General features: G+C 45.0%; 3 protein-coding genes across 5 annotated transcripts; 2 read left to right on the top strand and 1 right to left on the bottom strand.

Moving 5' to 3' along the window:
• Positions 1-436: 436 nt before the first annotated feature.
• LOC120698741 lies at positions 437-3,045 on the top strand. The gene is made up of 8 exons (XM_039982456.1): positions 437-457; positions 566-850; positions 930-1,052; positions 1,159-1,356; positions 1,449-1,684; positions 1,782-1,959; positions 2,081-2,389; positions 2,542-3,045. The coding sequence occupies exons 2-8, from the start codon at positions 575-577 to the stop codon at positions 2,860-2,862; spliced, it is 1,641 nt and encodes a 546-aa protein (XP_039838390.1). The 5' UTR covers positions 437-457; positions 566-574; the 3' UTR covers positions 2,863-3,045.
• Positions 3,046-4,096: 1,051 nt separating this feature from the next.
• LOC120698742 lies at positions 4,097-8,024 on the bottom strand. Of its 3 annotated transcripts, none has more exons than XM_039982457.1 (9): positions 7,715-8,024; positions 7,220-7,540; positions 6,971-7,114; positions 6,775-6,864; positions 6,627-6,667; positions 6,112-6,201; positions 5,815-5,924; positions 5,482-5,550; positions 4,097-4,483 (listed from the first exon to the last, which is right to left on the bottom strand). In XM_039982457.1, the coding sequence occupies exons 1-9, from the start codon at positions 7,804-7,806 to the stop codon at positions 4,463-4,465; spliced, it is 978 nt and encodes a 325-aa protein (XP_039838391.1). In that variant the 5' UTR covers positions 7,807-8,024; the 3' UTR covers positions 4,097-4,462. The 3 variants fall into 3 exon arrangements, with proteins under 3 accessions (XP_039838391.1, XP_039838393.1, XP_039838392.1); XM_039982458.1 differs by having other exon boundaries at positions 4,132-4,483; positions 6,627-6,669; positions 6,780-6,864; positions 7,715-7,993; XM_039982459.1 differs by lacking the exon at positions 5,815-5,924 and having other exon boundaries at positions 7,715-7,993.
• An 8,207-nt stretch (positions 8,025-16,231) lies between these two features.
• Positions 16,232-20,737, top strand: LOC120698740. Its single transcript, XM_039982455.1, has 8 exons — positions 16,232-16,455; positions 16,522-16,821; positions 17,080-17,223; positions 17,356-17,439; positions 17,519-17,550; positions 18,444-18,533; positions 18,718-18,827; positions 20,378-20,737. The coding sequence occupies exons 1-8, from the start codon at positions 16,316-16,318 to the stop codon at positions 20,396-20,398; spliced, it is 921 nt and encodes a 306-aa protein (XP_039838389.1). The 5' UTR covers positions 16,232-16,315; the 3' UTR covers positions 20,399-20,737.
• The last annotated feature ends 1,960 nt before the right edge of the window (positions 20,738-22,697 follow it).

The following is a 22,697-nucleotide window of genomic DNA, read 5'->3' as shown; positions in this document are numbered from 1 at the left end:
AGTTGTTGTAGCCCTTTCGCAAGTCTAAAAGTTGTTATATTTTAAGATGGAGGTACTAGAATCCAACATGATTGCACAGGCCATATAATAAAATTATGACTTTCAGAAAACCAACCATATAATTATATTCCAAACTAGCACAGGCCATTACCTTCAACGCCAACGAGTGGAGCGACGCCGGGCACGCCGTCAACCACCTCTACAACATCCTCTACATGATGGGCCGCGCGGGATATCCGGCGCCGGCGACGTCCGCCCCGACGTCGGCGGCTACCTGCCACTGATCGACCAGGTAGCCGACACGATGGCACGGCGCCATCATCGTCTCATATTACAGCGAGCCAGCCTGCACTCTGACTGAGCTCAGCATGCACGCAGGGAATGAATGTCGACGGCCGGAGGCTGTCGGTACCGGAAGGCCATCCCGCCGGGCGCGGCAGGCGGCCATGCCAACACGGCAAGTCTGATCGGACCCCCTCCATTTCTGATCCTTGTTGTAAAACTTTGGGTCCTCTCCTCCATGAATTTCTTACGCTGCTTCTTCCGATACTTTCTCGCGTTGCAGGGCTACTACATGTGGGACTCCTTCGCCGCCGGCGTGGCTCTCTCCGGCATGCGCCATGGCGAGGCCGGCGGCGTCAATGAGTTTGCCGAGCTTGAGTACATGAACATCACCGTGGTAACCTCCAACGAACCGTACGGCGCGCGCGACGGCTCGAACCCTTTTTTCGATGGCCGTGCTACTCCGAAGTTTGGACTGCAAGAGGGTGGAGTTCACAGTGGGCATGTTCAGACTGGGATCAGAGATGCCTTCTGCCTGGTGCCGGGAGGCAACAGAGGAAGATGTGAGGTAATATATTGTACTGCATGCAAAATGTTTTTTCAAACATGACAAATTCTGATTTCTGAAGCCTGAATTCTTTTCTTAGGATGGATACACTAAGGAAGTGTCCGGTCCAGAAGCAGTCAGGGTGCACGTCGCAACGAGAGCGAAGCCGAACGCCGATAAAAGTAGCCCACTGAATAGGGAATTTTTCAAGAGCTTCCTAGAGGTAACTAAGCAAGTTTACTTAGCTTGTTTTTGAGCTCAAAGTTCACAAGTCACAATGTCAAAGTTCAAGCACAACAATGAGTCAATGACCAATTTTTTATTTTCAGGCTCTAAATCTCCCAGAAAACGCTGGCCGTTTCAATATAAGTACACAGTTCCCACATTACAGAGAAATTTTCTACAAGCCAGATTTCAGGAATGTAAGCAGGGGTAAGGCAGTTATTTTTGACGTGGACATGAGCCCCGGAGATTTTGTGTCCCTCATATACCTCTTGAAGGAACCTAGAGAAGTAATTGATCTAAAGGTGAGAAAAATGTATTTTACAAACTGCACAAATTTGAAACTATCAATGCGGTTCACTTTTGTAGCCTGACAAAACTTACTGAACTGTTTTAGGCAGTTTTGGTCAGTGGCAATGGCTGGGCTAATATCTCGAGCATCGATATCGTTTACGACGTTCTACATATGATGGGCCGCGATGATGTCCCAGTCGGTCTTGGCAATACCACTTCATTGGGCAATCCAACCCTTGGTTGCAAAATTTTTTATGCTATTCCCCATGGCAGTGGTGGATTTATTGATTCAGACACATTGTATGGATTGGCTTGGTCACTGCCAAGAAGTCCTAGAAGGTAATCACTCTCCCGAAGCCACCTTCATATGTCTGCTAATGCAGTAATGATACAGAATTGTCACAGTACATTTTACATCCATTCATTCCATTATTAGGTACATGTCTGAAAATTTAGATCATCCGGAACGCCAGCAGCCACATGCTTATGATGTTTGGCAGTCAATCAGGAAGCAACTTGGTCCGGGTGAGAAGATCACAGTTCTTACCAGTGGACCTCTCACCAATCTGGCCAACATTTCGCTATCTGACATCGATGCAAGCTCTGTGATAGAGGTCTGCTCCTTTTGCACCCCCGCCCCCTCCTTACAGTAGTACAAAACTTCAAATGAAATTGTGAACGGTCAATGAACGTCGATGCAAAATTGATCTTCATTGTACACAACCTTGTATGCAGAGAGTTTATGTCGTCGGCGGACACATCAGAGATAGCGGTCATGACAAGGGAAATGTGTTCACGGTTCCATCGAACAGATATGCAGAGTTTAACATGTTCCTTGATCCACTGGCTGCAAAAACAATCCTAGAATCCAGTCTGAATATCACACTCATCCCTCTTACCGTGCAACGAAAGGTTGCTTCATTTGAGGGTATCCTTGCAGCTTTGGAGCAACACACGCAGCATACTCCCGAATCAAGGTTTGTCCATGGTTTGATCTCGCTGCTACAGAAACTTCAGAGGAAACAGAAATTGTATGATCACATGGTAAATGACCCCTTATGACTGCTTTAGTAACTTGCTGTAATTCGTTCGGCTAGCCCAATATTTCTTTATTTTGCCCATGCTCAATTGTTGATGTCTGATTAGTCTCTAATCTTTCCTTTACACATTTTATGTGTAAATTCTCTCGTTTCCAGGACATATTTCTGGGAGAAGTTCTTGGTGCAGTTTACATGGTCCAAGGATCTAACTTGGAACCCTCTGTGAAAGTAAAGCCAGTAAGCATTGTTGCCAACACAACCGAAAGTACAGATGGGCAAATTTTGTCCAGGAGAAAGAGTGCAAACCAACTGAAAATACTTTATAATTTAAACAATGGAGTATTTTACAACCATCTGGCAAATTCATTGGCAAATGATAAGCAATCTGCCGTTGTTGGGAGCTTTGAAGAGCAAAAGGCAATTTGGAGCAGGCCACAAAAACAGTTCATGACAAACATAGCAAAGGATATGAAATAAGTATGTTCTGAAGCAATATTGCTGGGAAATGATTAAGATTAGCTACCAAAGGTCAAAACAGTTTACAACATATTTCATCATTTTTAGTTTCCAAAAATAGAAAGGGATATCAACAGAGTTACATTTGTATGAAAGGGAATTAATAAAGCAATAAAATTTATATATATTTCTCCCAATGGGTTTCATTTTCTCCCGTGATTGTGAGAACCTTCTACTCTGCATTTGTTTCGAGCGAACAGGTGCCGGACTGGGTAGGTGGCCTCAGATCCTAGATTCAACTCTCGGTGGGAGTGAATTTCAAACTGAGGTTAAAAAAAATTCTCTCATTTGCCTACACAGCAAAGCACATGGAAAGTAGTCCTGGCCCGCTCTCACACGAGCAACGGTACTGGTTACGGCACAGAGGTTTTCTCAACCTACGTGAGAGGTCTTTTCTTAGCAAATACCCAGGAGCCGTCATACACCCTGCAGGTCGAGTTTTTTTGCAATTGTTTCGAAGTCACAACTTGTCTATTATGCCTCTAGAAATCAGACCTATTACATATTTCCTCTTATTCGAATACTCCATTTGTATTGAAGTGTATAAATTGTACGCATTGTAGCTTACAGACAACCCATGACTATCTGGGCATAAGAAAAAAAATGAGGAAACTATATACCAAGAATCTTCAACAGACTACAGACAACAAGTGCAAAAATTGACCAAAATCGTAATCACAATATACCAGTAAAACATGGATCACTAGTAGCCATGGGAATTGTTTCAGACTAGAGGAGTCTACTGAACGTTACGAGTAATTAGACTCTCAAAGATGGTGTCCAGGTCAGGTCAGAGAGACCTGACCAAATTACTCCTGTGGCGTGCCTGGTCAGTTCATAACAATATAACGCACCAGGCAGGACCAACGAGTATTACAGATTCAGAACATTTCCTGCTAGCCTTAGTCAAATCTCTACAGGGTGTGTCCGACAATGGGAGGGAGATGGTCACGCACCCAAAACAGAGCCCGAGGCCAACAATTTGGGTCTGCCCACCAGATGACTGGATCAAGATTAACATAGATGGTTCCTTGCCATTGGACTCCCTTCTCCACCCTTTCTAAATCCTTCCTTGAGGCCGGCGAAGCAGATCAAACTAGCGAGCGTCAAGTTGTCTGGATAGCAAGTAGACTACCTCTTCTCCCCTGATGGGTCCAGGAGAGATGAAGATGGGAAGAAAACAGAAAAACGCCTCTTAAGATGGAAGCAGATCATATTCACACGGATACAGATTCGAATATCTCAAATAACCATTTTTATATTGCCTTCCCGTTTCCATCCATAGAAAAGTTTTGCACTAACTAATCTCACGTCTTCAGTACTGACTAATGATGCGACCGAGGCTAGTTTTACACAGCTTGCAAAAACTTTTAATGTGACCCTCGAGGAGGAGGAGGAGGAGGGGGGGGGGGTTAATCCAATTCAGGTCTCGCATGCGTGCACAAACATGAAACACTGCTTTTGGAGCTTTGGGGTCAAATCAGGCCATTGCGGCGCATATAGCTCTGAACCAACGCTGACAGCCACCCTGCCTTCAATCAGGGCAATACTCCAATACAACTCATGCTGATGCATCCCTGGTCTGAAAAGGGAACAGAAGATTTAAGGCTGTGAGTCACTTCTGCAGGCGTTAAGTCCCTACATCTCTTTAGTTTGAAAATGAGGTCAAATCAACAAAGTACTTGCAATCAACAAAATAGAAAATGATTGATTAAAAAAAAAAGACAGCCCTCTATCAGCAACTGAATCTTTCTGTAACATCATACTCAACACCAAAATAATGACAGGAAGACGTAAACGTTGTCTCTAATTCCTCAGTTGGACCTAAATGCACATGTTGTAGCAGCTTCGAACCTTATATGATTTTTCTATAAAAGCTGGGTTGGTCCTCTTCAAAAAAAAAAACAGTTGGTAAGGATCAGACAACTAGTCCCAACTTGCAGATGACAAGGGCTTCTTTGCCATGATAGATAAACGTACCCTAAACTCTTGCAAATCGCTTGTGGAAGTAAAGTCAAGAAATAAGAACTTTGATTACGCCCCAATCACGGAAACATAAAAGTTACTTTTCACTGCATAGCTGCCCCCAAACAGCTATAAACAAGACAGAAGTATTGTCAAGTGATCCTAAATAGAGATGAGTGGATAATAGGAACCGAAACAGACACCAAATCATCCAACTCTGGAAGGCAATCTGGTGCAGCTTATGGTTGCGCATTACCATGAATATCACTCTATTAATGCACATGGTTCATACTGCAGGGAATTAACTTTTGATTCAAACACTAAACGAATTGAATTTCTGTTACAGTTCAACAAAGATCATATGAGTTTAGACGAGAAAAAAACAAGCAGGTCAATATACGGTTTTAGCTACTAGTCGACCCACATACTCTATATCTACATTATATCTACTTTTTTCTCTGATGTATAGAAGAAACAGGTCATTCTAGGTAGAATACCACTTAATAACCCTGTTAGGCTGCTGAGAAAGGATTATTTTTAATGGGACAGCTTCTTTTCTGATTTATGGAAGCCAAAGAGAATAGAAGCGTACTCTACAAAGTCCATATATAGTACCTCTGATGGTAACAAAAAAGGTTTTCTCATTTCGAGTGAACAGTGGACCAAAACATCCTCCTTTGCTTCCTGTACAAGACCAGAAATCATATATCAGTATCCTATTATTATCGAAAGTTTCAATTACAAATGATGGTGCCTGCTGGCAAGTCCAAATTAGAACTCATGTATAATGATGAACACACTGATTGAATAAGAAAAGAGCAGGTTTCCCACCAGTAAAAATATTAAGTCTAGAAACCATAGAACTACAGATACAAGATGAATGCATCTTGTATCCCTATCCATTCGAGGTTTTCAAAATTACAGATGCAGCTATCAGATACGGCTTACTTCAGCAAACTCTCCAGTTGTCCGTAGCCTCTTTGCACCCTTTCGTGAATCAAAAGCTTGCTCAAAACTTTCGGGAAAATGAGCATCATAAGGTCTTGAATGCTTCATACCTGACAAAGACAAACACATAAATTACATGAGATGAGTAAGGTTCATGATCACTGGCCCAGCATAGAAACAAGCATGTCCTTTATGGTAACTTGTTTCAGACATTTGGGCTATTTCATTTTCAGGTGCTAAAGAAAAGAGCACATGAATTCTCGTTGTTGCAAAACAATGAATGTTCAAATATTATACCTGCGTTAATATTTGGAGCTATTGAAATAATTTTAGTTGGTCTTTCCGATGTAGGCAGCATGGTCTCCAACATTGGAGCACTTGGAACACCTGTAGAGCATAGTGTTACAGTTGCAAACCAAGGATGATACTTCTAAAGTAGATGAAATATTGTGTACTCATATGACAAGACAAGGATAGCAGGGGCTTAGATTATATGCATCGAAATCAAGAATCTATGAATAATGAGATAAAAGAAAGAAAGCATAAGGAGATGAAGTATGGCCCTAAAAGGTTCCAATTTAAATGTAGACCACAAGATTAAAAAAAAACACCATATAATAGCCGTGAAAAGTGAGTAAACAACGCTATAATTGATCATGAGAGTCTAAACTAAAGCTTTCACGAGAAGAAAACTGTGGAAGATTCGGAAATAAAACATCTAGTATGGTAACCAGTATGTACCCTTTTTTAAAAGGTACCCAATTTATCACACAAGTATCTACTAAAAGCATATGAAGGGACTGAATGCTGACCTGAGTCACCAGGCTGATTTGTCTGCTGACTGGAGGGAAGCCTGCATATGACGGAAGGTACATTTACACAGAGGCATACTGATGGCGAAAAAATGCAACTATTCAAAATTCTGATAATACGTTGGCTGATCTAATTGGTATGTGCTACCTCTTCTTCTTCTGTAGAAGGAAACGTGCAAGTTCAGATGCTGGTTTGCGCTCCACTCTCTTCCTTTGATGCCTCCAAGACACCCGCGAACTGGCAATGTGAAGACATTCGTGTAAGGGCATGACTGGACAGGGCTAAGAGAGACACCTCCTGCTGAACAGGGCAAGGGAAAAGAAGTTGAGACTGAGAGAGGTACCCAAGGGGGGTTATTTCTGATGCTGTGGGTGTGCACTGCAGCTCTCGCATTCGTAAGCTGCATTTGACATCAGGATGAAGATGAAGCAACTCCTGCAGTTCCTCCAAGGTTCTGAGCTTTATGTCCTCCCAGTTCACGGATGCCCTGCAGGCACAAATCAGAGCCATCACAATTCATAAGAACTCAACCTGGAAAATCGCTTGAATTTGAGCTAGCGCTTGGTAGATTAGGGTAGCTAGGTACTGGTACCTGGCTTGTGCAGAGGCCATGGAGCGATACAGATCGGTGCGCTCCGCAATCTTGGGGAACTTTTTGCGGAAGGCATCATCATTGGACCAGAAAAGCGAGCTGGCGGCGCGGCCACCTTCCTCACCGCGGCAGGCGAGGAAAGCAAGCATAGCGCGGTGCTGCACGTTGTGCAAGAAGGAGGTGTAGTGCTGGGTTGTGCCCTCCCCCTCCCAGAGGGGCGAGAATCCTTTCAGGTAAGTTCCGGCGGCTTCCCACTGCCCATCCTTCACCAGCTTCTGCAGATGCGCGGCGTCGAAGTACACCATGGACTCCCTCTCGAGCCTGAAAAATCCATCTAGAAACATTTAGGAATCAATTCCCCCGTTCGAATCTACGGATCGGCCCACCCCGACGGCTCTGGTGACGCAATAATCGCAGCAAGCTGACAAAAATAAACTTGCTGGAAGAAATCAAAGCACGAGGGAGGGGAGGGGGCGGGCAGGCAGGCGTTCGTACGTATGGGCGATGCTATGGAGGCCCTGGCGCTTGAAGAAGCGATCCAACCTGCGGAGGTGAAGCAGAACCACGGGGGAAGACTGAGAATTCATCCCTCCCGATTGCCGGCGACGATGCTTGCTCTCTCCTTGTTCGCGTTCGTGTTCGTGGTGATTAGGGTTTGGTTGGGTCGAAGAAGACCTTGCCGGAGGAGGGGGAAGAGGCGAGCGGGCGGCCGTCTCCAACTCCAACTCCTACACTAGTCCGATCCGATCCGATGCTCATTCGTGGACGGAGCAGGTGGGATTTTTTGTTAGAGGGCGGAGCAACTGGATCTGAAGTTCTGAACGGGCCAGTAATTGCAGGCAGGCCGTGGGCCCTAAGGTCAATCAGGCCTCTTTACCCAGCCTGTTCGGCAGCGGAAATCCTATCCGGAAATTCTATCCATCTTCGGCGAGATTTTTCTCTCCATTTTCCAGTGTTTAAAATTCGTGCAAACTATTTCGTTCGTTAGATTTCTTCAACTCTAACCTTCTTCCTCCTCCTTCCTCAGCGCAGCTGCCGCCGCCCCGCCCGCCGCTGCGCCCTACCGTCGCGACACGCTGCTACTCGGCGATGCTGCCGCGCGCGCCGTTGCTGTTGCTGCCGCACGCGCTGCTGCTGGATTAAGTAGACTCATTAGATTCGTCTCGCGATTTACAGTCCATCCATGCAAAAAGTTTTATAAATAGAGTTTATTTAGCACTTTAAATTAGTAAGATTCCATCGAATTTTTTTTTGCGTTGTAACTAAACACGGCCTAAATAGTTTGCTAGGAATCCGCTAGCTTCGATCCAGTAGAAGTGTTGGTTCACTCTCTGTCTGTCGGAACCACTGTGGCACTGTGGATCATCCACCTGCAAAGGTCAGAATCATAACTCTGTACGGGATTCCTGCGAGGCGCGACCCCTGGGATACAAATTCAATGCCTACATTCTTTGATTCCGCATCAGCAACTACGGAGCCTCGCTACTCAGGGCTGTTTGGGAGCGCTTCTTGAGCGGATCCAAAACCGGCTTCTCAAGGAGCTCTACCAAATGGTGTTCCAGCCTGGTTTCGACTCCGGCTCCAGTGATGAAGCCCCGCAAAACCCGGTGACTGGAGTGGGAGGGAGCGCGCGGAGCCACAAAAGCGCAGCTCCAGGCGGCTCCGGCGGAGGCTCCATCTCCCGTGCTGTCTTTGCCCTCCGTCGTGCGCTGCGCGCGGCGAGGTCTGGGCGGCACCGGGAGCGTGCTGCGGCGGGGGTCCGAGCGGCGCCGGGAACCCGTCCCGAGGCGGGGTGCGGCGGGGGGCCGGGCGGCGTCGGGAGCTCGTCCCGTGGCAGGGCACGGTGAAAGGCCCTTGTTTGGTTTTGGTAATTGAGTGACAACTTATATGGACTAATAAGTGTTTATGTTGAGATACACATGAGATTAGTCCACACAAAGACACTAGTATGAGCAACATGTGCCATGGAGGAGAAATGGCTAAGTGTTGATGCTATGCTCATATAGTGTGATCGAGGAGCTCATTGCATATGAGACATGACATGGAGTCATGTGACCAAAGTGGAGAAGATCAAGACAATACTTGGCTTGATGGACCGGTTGCAATGGAGAAGGGCAAGTCAAGGCTTTGAAGCGATGGACCGCGAGGCGGTGAAGCTTGGGCAAGATTTGGCGCCAATGGACCGAGGCAACGGTGAAGAGCGAGCAAGGTCAAGATCGATGGACCAAAGAGGTCATGTGATGATATGGAGTGGATCATATCATTCAAGGAAGATCAAGCCAAGTGTTGACTCATGAAGATGATCAAAAGGCTTGATGGAGTTTGGTGCTTGTGTGGCATCAATATTTGGAAAGATGAAATGGAATGCGCAAGGCAAAGGTATGACTTGTAGGGCATTTCATTTCACCGGTCAAAGGTTGTGTAGAGAAGTGCATGACCGGATTTAGGATAGATGGCCGTTCTATCAAGAGGGGCAAACTTGTTTGCATATCGGTCATCTAGTGTCACTTGAGCAATCTAACATTGCAATGTAGCTAGGATCGAGTGGCGTGGTGAGATCAAGTGAAAATCCTTTGAAAATGATTGTGAAACGCTAACACACATGCACATGGTGTTGTTCACGTGGTTGTGTTGGCACATTTGCAAAGGAGAAAGAGTTGGAGTTGTTGTTGATCAACATTGGGAAGTAAGAAAGGTTTTTCGGTGTTCTCCGGAAATTAGGTGGCTCTTGGAGTGGAATACTGCTTTGATCCATTGTGTTTTGGATCAAGTATTCAGTTGGGTTGTGTAGCCCTCTGAATTAGCTTTCCATAGAGTCCAAGATCACCTAATTTGGACATCGGAGCTAAGAGTTATGGTCGTTTTACCGAGGTACATTTCTGCTGGAAATAGACCTGCGGACGGTCCGCCCTTGAGTGGCGGACGGTCCGCCGTTATCTCGGTTGAGCTCAAACAGAACCGTTTTTGGCTCTGTGGGTGGTCCAAAATGACCTGCGGACCGTCCGGTCCATGGGGGCGGACGGTCCGCCTTTAAAAGCTGAAACGGGCGCAGAAACTTGGTTGTTCTGTCTTGGGTGCCCAAAATGACCTGCGGACCGTCCGGTCCTTGGGGGCGGACGGTCCGCCTCCTACTGAAATTTCTGGGACAGAAACACTGCGGTTTCTGTGTGTGCTCACGTTTTGAACTGCGGACAGTCCGCCCCTGGGGAGCGGACAGTCCGCCGGTAACTTCCAGTTTTAGTCAGAGACGTTTGCAAATCGGTTGGTTCGAAGTTTTGAACCGCGGACAGTCCGCCCCAGGGGCGCGGACAGTCCGCCCGGGGCTCTAACGGTCGACTCTGACACATAATCATTGCAGTTCTAGCCGTTGGTTTTAAATGGCGGACGGTCCGGTTTTTGTGAGGCGGACAGTCCGCGAAAACTCAGTTTTCACGGGATTTGAGTGTAACGGCTAGTTTGGGGCCTCCCTCTATAAATAGAGGGTGTGGCCGGCCATTTGAGATAGTTGAGCACTTTGGGGACTTAGTGTCCATGTGTGAGAGTGCTTGAGAGCCCTCTACTCACTCTAACTTGATAGTATTCATCCGATCGAGTGAGAGAGCGATTCTAGTGCGATTGCTTTGAGAGATTGCATCGAGTGGCACTAGGTGATCGTGTTGCAAGCCGGTGTGCTTGTTACTCTTGGAGGTTGCCACCTCCTAGACGGCTTGGTGGCAAGAGGCTCCGTTGAAGCCCGCAAGAAGATTGTGTGGTGCTCCGGAGAAGAGTTTGTGAGGGGTATTGTGCTCACCCCGCGGGAGCCGCGAAGAGCAACTCTAGTTGAGCGAGACGTGAAGAGCAACAAGTGGTCCGGCCGGATCATGTGCTAGAGCTCGGTGTGAGCACTCCACGTGGGAGAGTGTGACTTGCGAGTCACCACTAGCAAGAGGATCGGCGGCAACCTTAGAGCTTGTCTCAACGGGGATTAGCTTGGTGGCAACCAAGTGAACCTCGGGATAAAAATCACCGTGTCAACCTTGTCTACTCTTCTCGGTGGTTTGCATTCTCCAAATCACAAGCATTGTATTTACATTCATATATATCTTGTGCTTGTGTAGTTACTCTCTAGTGATTTGTTAGCCTGTGTAGCTTGCAAATCTTCTTCTTGCTTGTGTAGCTAGAAGTAGAGATCCTAGTGTAACTAGTTAGCTTGTGTAGCTTAATTAGTTGCTCTTGCTTAGATTGTGTAGATAAGCAAGTTGAGCACTTGGATTTGGATTGTGTATCCTTGTCCTTGAGCATCTAGTGAGCTTAGGTTTGGCTTTGTGCTTTTGCTCATTAGAATTGTTTAGGAGCTCCCCCGGTTTGTGAAGTACTAGTGCTTAGGCTTGTGTGACTTGGCATTAGAATTGTTAGGAGAGCTCTTACTAGCTTGGCACTCAATTTGCTTTGTGTAGGTTTCTTTTTGGAGGTGCCTTAGAGTCATAGTTAGAGGGGTGAAGTCTTGGCTAAGCGAATAGTTTCAATTCCGCATAAGTTTCGGTTAGCCGGTGTAATTAGTTTGAGAAAGGACTATTCACCCCCCCTCTAGTCCGCCATCTCGACCCTACACACGGCGGCGGGGTCGGGAGCCTCGGCCCGCGGCAGGGCGCGGCGAGGTCTAGGCGGCGCCGGGAGGCCGTGCCGCAGTGGGGGTCCGGGCGGCGTCAGGAGCTCGTCCCGAGGCAGGGTGCGGCGGGGGGCCGGGCGGCGCTGGGAGCCCGTCCTGAGGCAGGGCGCGGCGGGAGCCTCTGCCCGCGCGCCGGAGCTGGGAGGGAGAAGGAAGAAGAATGGATAAGGAGAGAGAATTAGGAAGGGTAGTGAAAATAGAAGAAAAAATAAGGAGAGAAAGATAAGGGTAGTATGGTCGTTTGGTATTTTTTCTATATATTAATAACTAGTGAAGCCGTTTTGCCAAATATTTTCTAAAAACGGCTTCAGCTCTACCAAAAAAACCGTTCTACCAGAGGAGCTAGAGCCGGAGCTGTTTTTAAAGGAGTCGAAGCCCTGCCAAACAGGCCCATTATCCATGGGCGGTACCGCGATAAGGGAAGAATCAGAAGAGGATCTGCAGGATCCTCACGGAAATGATCTGGCGGTCTCAAGTCTTGTCCGTATATATAATTTTTTTTTGACAATCATACGTATGCAAGCAACCAAACACCAAAGAGTTCTGAGCCCGGCTAGCCCTAGCGATTTCTATTTATCGCGCGCGAGTAGGCGCTGATGCGTCGCAGAAGCTGTTCCGCCGCAGCTCACTTGTCTTGGGTCGGGTGCCCTACACATATTGAGCATTTTTTCTATTTTTATATTTTTAAAAAATATTTTTTACATAAATATATTTTTGGTTTCACAATTTACAGTTTTATACCCCTACCGCCCGGCAGGGGGACGGGGCGGTGCCCCCTGCCGGGCGGTAGGGACCTATATGTAATTAAAATTTAAGTTTTATCGCATAGAGACCCCTACCGCCCGGTGGAGGGGCGGCAGGCAGGCCGACCGTCCGGCAGGGGGGCGGCAGGCTCCCCCTCCAATATAAAAGCTGAGGTCCCCCCACACCTGCATTTGTAGCAAACAGCATCTATAGAGGGAAAAAGGAGAGATGTCGGGTGAGGGAGGGAGTTGCAACAGTGAAGCCCCGCCGGATTTTAGATCCGAACCGCAGGTAACCAATATTTCTCAACTTTGTCATTATAAATTTTTTGTATTTTTAATTATGTGATTAGTGTTTTTTATAATTGTAACCGCTTAGGGTTCAGATTAGTGTTTGTAATTGAAGCCGTACCGTGGTTTTAGAAACTGGTTTAATTAAAATTAAGTCTTTGAATGGCCAGATATGTCGAGCAAGGTGGCGTTTCAAGTTCATTACGGTGATTTCTATAGAATTACTCGTGATTCCTATGGAGTAAATCTATCAGCATTGGAACGAAGACAGTGCAGTCTAGATAAACCCCTAGAGAGGAGTTTTGGTTCCATACGCAAATGGCTTCACGGGAAGTTCAATGTGAATCCAAAGACCCATTTGCTTACGATTCATACCGTGACTTCCTGGGAAACAAATTGGAATTTCTGGGAGTTGACGCTTATAAGTAGTACGGAAGAATGGAAATATTACATGCACGCAGCTCTTCAAAGAGGGTGGCCTCTTGCAATGGTAATTCAGATTCACCAGAAGGTCGGTGATTTAGGTGAAGGATCAACACACACAACATATGACTGGAATGAAGAGTTGGAAGAGGATAAAGAAGAAGAGAACGTACAAGCTCCAGAACCAGAACCAAAACCACAAAGTTTAGTAGATGAAGGCGAGCGGATACCTAGAATTGTGGAGGCCATGGTTTTAGGGGCATGAAGTCATCCATATCGTCATCCCAGTTAACACAAGTTGGTGCTTGAGGTGGTGCAACGTTACTTGACGAACCTCTTGCCTTTCCCTTTCTCTCTTTTCTGGTTCTAGGTTCGTGTACAGGGGGAGGAATATCATGTGTTGGAGGCCATGGTTTGGGGGCATGAAGTCATCCATATCGTCATCCCAGTTAACACAAGTTGGTGCTTGAGGTGGTGCAACATGACTTGACGAACCTCCGGTCATCTGTTCTTGCGGAGGCCAAGAACTATCACCCGAAGATCTTCTCCACCTCCTTCGTCTAGTTTGCAGCATAAGTCCACCGAAGATACATACCAATTTATGGAAATTTGATATCAATTTGTTAATCAACTCTGTCTTCGGGGTAATTCTAGCATATAATTACACAATAATTTTACTATTTTGTAAATATGAATTACAAATGACGGACGAGATTAGAACTGAATAAGAGTTACCTTAATGTGCATCTCATACACCTCTGACCGCATCTATATCTTACAAGTATTTTGTAAGAATCCAATAACATTAGGATGATTCGCTAGTTCACATACCCCCATGTATATCTTCCGACGTTCTAGCAGGTGTTCATTTACATCTTGCGTTGTAATATATCGAAATAATGTGAAATCTTTAAACTCAACTAATTTTGACAACACCATCTCTATCGTACCATCCGCTAATACATCCAACTTCTTACTGATTACAAGATGTGTCATAATCTCAAATATTATACTAGATTTTTCTTCGGTACATGAAAATCCTCCAAAATTGGAGGCAGCCATTGTCTTATTCTGCAACATTTAGAAACAAGTTTAATACTATATTTCACTATCCAAAACTTAATTCTATTTTAATTTATAATTAATTTAGAAACAAGTCTGTAATAAACTAAAATTTTAATACTGAAATAAAATTTTAATACTATAGCATTAATTAAATTAAATTGTTTTACAATATTAATAGATTCATACGTAACTTACCTACAGATCACAAGTGCGGAATCCGGCAGGACTTCGCTGTTGCAACTCCCTCCCTCACACCACGTCTCTATTTTTTCTCTCTATAGATGTTGTTTGCTGCAAATGCAGGTGTGGGGGGATCTTAGCTTTTATATTGGGGGAGCCTGCCGCCCCCCTGCCGGGCGGTCGGCTTGCCTGCCGCCCCTCCACCGGGCGGTAGGGGTCTCCATGCAATAGATCTCAAATTTTAATTACATATAGGTCCCTACTGCCCGGCAGGGGTATAGAATTGTAAATTGTGAAACCAAAAATATATTTCTGTAAAAAATGTTTTTTAAAAAATAGAAAAAATAGAAAAACGCACATATTTCTATTCATTGCGTGGGCTGGCTGTGGCTGTGCGTCCACTTTTGTTTGGTTTGTCGGAGACCTATTACACATTTATGGCCCATACTAAAGCATGACGCCTCTCATCTTCCTCTTTCTATTTTTCTGCCGGCATCAATCACATTTTAGTTAGTCTGGACTTTGGAACAACTTTAGATGGTTCAAATATTCTAAAATAAGCGTAGAACTATTTTAAAAGCTCAAAACTTTTGTGCCAAAAATTTCTCAAAACAATTTGAAAGGCTTTTGTTCGGAACAAATCTGAAATATTTCAAACATTCAGAACTTTCCAAAGTGTTAGAACATGATTTATTGGAAACTTTTCGTGTAAACTATTTTCAGCACAATCTGAGATATTCCCAAACAAATTCCGGAACATTATGAAATGTTCCCAATTAAACAATGTCCTAAATATTTCAGAATTTTTTCGAATGTTCTAATGTTCCAGTATAATTCTGAAATGTTTTTCCAATCATATCTGAAATGTTTTGAAACAATTTGAAATATTTTCAAACAAATCTGAAATATTTTTAATCATGCAAAACATTATGAAGTGTTTAACACTATTTATTGGGTACTTTTCATGCAAACGCCGAGATGTTCCCAAACTAATCTAAATGTTTTGGAACACTCTAAAATGTTTCCGAACATTCTTGGACTGTTTTTAATCATTCAGAACATTACGAAGTGTTCTAAACTTTTCAAAATATTCTAATGTTCCAGTATAATATCTGAAATGTTTTACAAAACATATCCAAAATGTTTCAAACATTTCAAAGTGATTAAAAACATTAATCAGAATTTTTCGAAATGTTCTAATGTTCCGGTACAAATCTGAAATGTTTCGGAACAATTTGAAAAGTTTCAAACATTCATAACCTTTCCAAATTGCTTAACAATATTTTACTTGAAACTTTTCTTGTACACAAATATTTTTCGGAACACCGAAATGTTTCCGAACTACTTGAAGCAAATCACTTTTTGAAGCGAGTGTCCTCAATCCCTCAATCCCTGCCCCCAGGCTTCTGCGACGCGATCAGCTGCAGTCGCATAAACTGACATATAGACGCCCCCCTAGGCCTGGCCCAATCCTAATCCAACCGAAGTCCAGGACGGCTCCTCTCTCATTTCTCCAAAAAAAAGGGTTAGTTGGATCCATGCCACTACAATTTCTTGAAATCGGATTTCATGTTGAAATCCATGCCATTGAAATGGCATGGATTTCAACATGAAATCCGATTTCAAGAAATTGTAGTGGTATGAATCGAATTTTCTCAAAAAAAAAAAAGGTCGGCTCCCCTCTCTTCTCTTTTCTTCCCTTCCCTCCCCCTCTGCGCCTCCCCTGATTTCGAGTTCACACTCCTCATGTCTTCCTCCCCCAAAACCGACGCGACGATGATGTCGACGAGGTGCTTCAGCGGCGATCGTCCCACCCTCACGGGCCTCCGCCTCCGTCGCATCGTCTCCTTCCTCCGCCGTCACCGCCTTTACGACACCGCCCACGCGTACGCTTTCTGTCTCAACCCTCATTGTTTCGTTTCTGATGGATGACGCATCCAACGATTTTGCAGGCTGGAGAGGCAGACGGGCGCTTTCTTCGACTTCGCCCACTTCCGCCGCCTGCTGCGCGACCTCCGCTGGGCCGACGCATCCTCATACGTGCTCGGCTTCATCGCCGTCCGCGACTGCAGCCGCGAGGCCGACATGCTCGTCGTCCGCATCCTCATCCTGCGCGTCATGGCCGACTTCACCGCCGGCCGGACCCACGACATTGACGCCCTCTTCCAGCGCCTCTACGCCTCCCTCCAATCCCACCCCGACGGCCACCACCTCCGCAGGACCCTACTCTCCATGCGCTCCGACCAAGCCAGGTACACGGACCATCTCCCTCTTTCTTATTATTCTCCACCTAGCTAGTAACTAGTGGCCGTACTACAAATTACTATATCTTTTCCCCCCTATTTTTTTATGTGGGGGCTAGCTGCATTCGTCATTTTGTTACTTCTAGTTACCTGCAACAAGTATTTCGGGAAAAAAAAACAAGGTTGATTCTTGAGCAATGAAATGTGTAATTGCATATCAGATATTGATTGATTGATTGATTGATTGTGCGATCTCCATACTTGCAGGGCATCCAGGCTCTATCATCGCGTCAAGCCCATGGCAATAGAAGTCATTTTGAACATGGCTGCCAAGTGCCCTGAGCTCAAAGCCAAGGCACAGTTACCGCGCTGCACTTGTAATCCTGCCTACATCTTATCACTTGGTCCTAGGTATACATCTTCATTTTCATACATGATGCAGCTTCAAGGTCACTATTTTGATTCCCATGTGGTGCTCTCCCTCCATCAATCTCAGTTTCCTTTCTGATATCACTTCAAGTGCCAACTGTGTATTTGTTGCAGGCTGCGCCGATGCAATGGTTCTCGAAAAAATAAAGCTGGCCGTCTTCCAGCACATGTCCTTGCCCATTCCTTCATGCAGAAGAGGTATTTAGCCCACACAGGGATTCTTTTCTGATGTTCTTGCTCTTAGTACTCGTGCACTGAAGCTCCTTGCTTTGTTCAGGCCTCTGGTCAGCCACGAGATGAAGCATTCAGGTGTGTGCATATGTGATGTTAAATTCAGCAGTAGTAGCATAGTAGCATATATCCTTTAAACATAATACAACAGTGCTACTATTATATGTTTCGCAAGAAGCTTGCTGCAGACTGATTGAATGATAGTATGACAAGAAATTCACTAAGTATTACCTATTCAGCTTTGTGGTTTTGTGCATATAGCATTTGCATTTTGTTTTCTACAATGATATATGACTTCTATGTTAAGATCCAGTAATTTACGAACCACTGAAAGCCAAGATTTGGTATTACATTCAACCTGACAAAATATAAAATCATTTTACTTTATTTTTTATCGGTAGGCTTATTTTCACATTTCTTAGAAGTTGAAGAACATGGCTGAGCTACTGATCCTGATTGCTTCCTACAACTTCTCATGCTTAATAAACTCAGGCAATGTGTTGCATTTTTTTATTTGTTCCTTTGCTCATATATTTTTTACGATGAATTGAATCTTAATAGTGACAGTTACTCGATTCATGTCACCATGTGTAATCATTGACTTCATGTGCTTTTAGTTGATACTTCACATGATGCAAACCCTTTAATGCCCAATCAAGGAGATACTGGTTATAGCATACCAGATGGATGTGTTCTTTCTGATTCTTCCTCAATTGCTTTTTTTTTTCTTTGAAAGCTTTAGTGATTCTCATGATTAACTTTATCCATGTTTACTCACTTTTCACTGCTCTTATGTGGTGTTTTTGTTTAAATCTTGTGGTCCATACTTGAACCTTCTATGAGCATTACCATTGTCTTCTCAGCCTCTGCTTTCCTTTATTTTTGTCACATCATGCACAGTATTTCTTCTACTTTAGAACTATCATCTTTGGTTTGTAACTGTAACACTATGTAACATTATCACCTTGCAGGTGTTCCAAGTGCTCCAGCTTCGGAGGTTGTGCCGCCTACATCACCAGGACCGGCTAAAATTCTTTCGATCTCACCTGCTACTAACAGAGGTAAAATATTTGTTTCATTGTTTTCCCACAGAAAAGTAGTTTTTGGCCCCTGAAATAGGTCAATATCTGATACAAGTTGCATAAAGGGCACGCTTGTGCCATGTATCTATTGTTAGTCATTTGATATGCTGACCCAATTGATGTTCCGTTTGCAATTTATGCACCTAAGAGTTGTCTTGAACAGGTATGGAGCATGCAAGACCCTCTGATGCTCAATTTCCCAAAAGTTTTGAGCAAGCTTCTGATTCAAGAAAGTGCACAAGGAGGTTACAGACAACCAGAGAGTTTGCTGAAGTAAGCCCTTTGTGATACTGAGCTCACATGCTTCTATTATTTAGAAAACCTTGCATAGCAAATGGATAAGGATGCAACTTGCATTCTTCTGTTTTCTGTGGTTTTACACTTTCTGGACATGCCAGTAGCCTTTTCCATAACTGATTTGTGCGTTCGTGGTACAATCGTACAAGATTTCATTTCTAGACTTACCAGTAGGCATCATTATTTGTAATCAGAACTTTGTATACTAGTAGGATATGCATTAATGGTTTCTGATCTCGTACAGGGAGCAACATAAAGGGTCTTTGGTTTCCAGTGAACCAATGGCCAGAGTATCTGACTCTGCTTCCTGTACGAGATCAACATCAACAACAACAACATAGCCTTTTGTCCCAAGCCAGTTGGGGTAGGCTTTTGGGTTTCATCTCTAGTCTACCCCAACTCGCTTGGGACAAAAGGCTATGTTGTTGTCGTTGTTGATGTCGTACAGGAAGCTGAGTCAGATACTCTGGCCATTGGGTCACTGGAAACCAGAAGACCCTTTATGTTGCTATCACAAGTACTGTGGATAGATATGGTACAGTAATCTCCAATTCTGTGGCTTCCATAAATCGCAGAAAAAGTTCGAATAATGAAATTTTATACTTTTAGCAACCACAATAAGCTATTGCGTCGCAACTGATTAGTAATATAATCATTAACATATATATGCTCAATGTTCTTATGGCGTCGCCTAGGCGTCGCCTAGGCGACAAGGCGCTCCCCTATTTTGGCCCGCCTAGGCGTTTTAGCCCGCCTAGGCGTCGCCTTAGCCCGCCTAGGCGGCTAGGCGGTGGTGACTCGCCACAACTCGCCTTAACGCCGTAAGAACATTGCTCTCCTTTGATACCTCTGTTTTCATTTTGTTTGCTGATATGCGTTTTTTCTATTCTGTGCATATTTTTTAAAATATATCTTATGGAACTGCTTTCTATTCATAGTGGTATATTTCCTTAGGATCCAAGTAGTGGCTCTGAGACTAATATAACTCAGCTAGTAGCTAAAACCATATCTGCACCCACTTCTTTTCTTGTCTGAAATTTGTGTGTCCTTGTTAAATTTGAACAGAAACTCAATTGGCTTGGTGTATGAATCGAATTTTTCTTAATTGTTGGTGCATTGCAGTATGAAACCATGTGCATAAATATAGAGGCATCATATTCCCTTGTAATATATATATATATATATATATATATATATATATATATATATATATATATATATATATATATATATATATATATATCTGGCTTCCAGAAGAGTTGATAATTTGGTGTCTGATTCAATTCCTACTGTCATCCACTCATATTGAATGCAGACAGTAAAGGTTACTTGACCTTGGAGTGCAATTGGATATTGATGCTACGCAATTTTCATACTTGACCTCAGATTCCATTTTGCTTGTTGCTCAGCATCCGTGTATCTGATCATTGCATCTGTATGAAGTTTGAATGTTGCTGAGAGACTTACTAGAGGATATATGATGCCTGCGAGGCTGACGGTTTCCAACGATCTGTTCCTTTTTGCAGTCCGGAGATGCATCGGCGTGAGTTTTTGGCTTGGACAGATCGAAGGGCGTGAGTTTTTGGCTTGGACAGATCGAAGGGAAGGGCTGTGTCCCTGTCCCCGGTTCTACAGAGAAACAATATATCATGTGCCGATGGCCTGGTTGACAACGAATCATGTACTCGAGTCCATGTTTAACCTGAGGCTCGAACGCACAGGACCTGGAAGTCGAGAGATTTTGTTTTTTTAGGAAAAAAATCCTACTACATGTGTTTGCATGAACATCCGCTACTGGCTACTTTGATCTGGCTGGACCGCTGGATAAACTCGCCTTTGCCTGGCTACCTAGATTGCCGGCCAAGAAGAGATACATAGATATCCTAATCGGCTCTGCTAGCGCCCGGATGTCCAATCAGAGTTTTCTCATTGGATGGTCCGTCGCAACATTGATAATAACAGTTGCAACATCAGAAATCAATAATTGCAACATCAAAAAAATATGTATACAAATGGCACTGAGTAAATGCCTCGTACACGACTTCCTCGGGTCGTCACGAAACTCTTGCGGGGCTGGCTCCGTCTGCTCCTGCGGCTCCGCGACCACCTCGTACATGACTTCTTCAGTCGCGGATTCTATATGTATGCATATGAGACAATGAGTAAATGCCAACTTGACTTTGTAATTAGAAGATAAATATTAAACAAATTAACAATTTACATAAAATGACGCAGGTAGGGTGATAATTAACTTAAACCCTAAGTGCTAGGAACAACTAATCTACCTAAGTATCAAACTAGAGCACCATTTAATATCAACAAAACATGACTTGCAAAGACATTTATTAAATTACTTCTCATGATTTCTAAAGAATCTTATATATAAAGATATTATTTATCCCTATGCAAATATACTAGCTAGGTACATTTTATAAACATGTACTAAACTATGCATTATGATCATGAAAATTTTACAGTGAACCACTCATACTTAAAGCAAGCTACTACAAAAATTTCATAATTTTTAGATTAACAGATCTTTAGAAACTAATTAAGCAAGACTAAACACAATCTAACTTTTTGCAGGGGTAAAAAGGTCATTTTGCCACTGTGGATATTTTTCCTCCATAGGTCTTACTCCAACAAATCCAACAAAATATATTTCATATTTTTCACATTTTTCTTTGATTTTATATGGATTTTATAATCTACAGCTGAAATTAAACACAAAATAAAGAAATCCCCCCCTAAATTCCCTCCACTGACCAGCGGGCCCCACTGGTCAGTGGGAGGGCGGTCCGCCCAGCCCGGCAGCGCACGCCGCGGCGTGCGGCGGCGGCAGCCGGCGGTGGCCCGCGCGGCGGCGCGGCAGCAGCAGCGTGGTGGGGCCCATGCACGCGCCCCCAGGCGGCGGGGCAGCCGGCGTCGGCGAACCCTAGCGGCGGCGCAAAGCAGGGGAGGCGGCGGCGTGCTCGTCCCGGCGGCGGTGGGGCCAGGCAGCGGCGGGGCGGCGCGGTGCGAGCATCAGCGGGCTCGGGCGGCTCTGGTGCGCGTGCAAGCGTGGCGTGGGGTGGTGCAGGCGCGGCTCGCGGCGTACGGCGGCGGCGGCGCAGGGAAACGGCGGCGGCACGGTGGAGAACAAGCGCGAAAACAATGCGAACGCGAAGGAACGCGGAGAGCACGAGCATCAGTGCCTCACCTAGAGTCGATTTGAGCTGCTGGGCGAAGAAAACGGGGACCGGAGGTGGGTTGTCGGCGTTGAGGTGGAGCTCGGCGGCTTTAATGGCTGGCGGCCGGGGAAATCTCCGATTACCAGCAACTTGGTCGATGGGGCTCACGATGGAGGGGTCGAGGAGGAAGCTAGGAAGGTAGACGAGCTTCGGGTGAAGTGGATTTGGGATCCATGGAGAAGAGCTTGCGAATCGGGCCGGCGAGCGCGAGCTGTTTCACGAGCCGTTCATGGCGAACCGAAGGAGGAGGAGAGGAGGATGACGAGTCGCAGAGGGAAGTGAGGCAGGTGGTGAGCTCGGGAAGAGGGGCGTGGTCGACTTGGCGACGCCCGACGGCCGGGAAAACGGGATCGCCCTCCACGACGGCAATGCACAGCGGCGGGAGCTTCGGGAGGCGTCGGCCGCCATTACTGCGCACTGTGCGGCACAGGGAGGAGTATGGGAGAGGGAGGATGATAGTATGACAGGTGGGGGCCACGTGTAAGAATTTTTTTTATTTGAACTCTAATTTTTGGATTGTTACAATCCTTCCCCCTAAAAGAAATCTCGTCCCGAGATTCAGGAGAAAAGTGCCGAATTGAAAGGAAGTCGAAAAATCATATACCTTGGTATAATT

Source organism: Panicum virgatum, chromosome 3K, assembly GCF_016808335.1.
Source record: "Panicum virgatum strain AP13 chromosome 3K, P.virgatum_v5, whole genome shotgun sequence".
NCBI lineage: Eukaryota > Viridiplantae > Streptophyta > Magnoliopsida > Poales > Poaceae > Panicum > Panicum virgatum.
The sequence above is the reverse complement of the archived record's forward strand: the minus strand, read 5'-3'. Positions and strand labels throughout refer to the sequence as shown.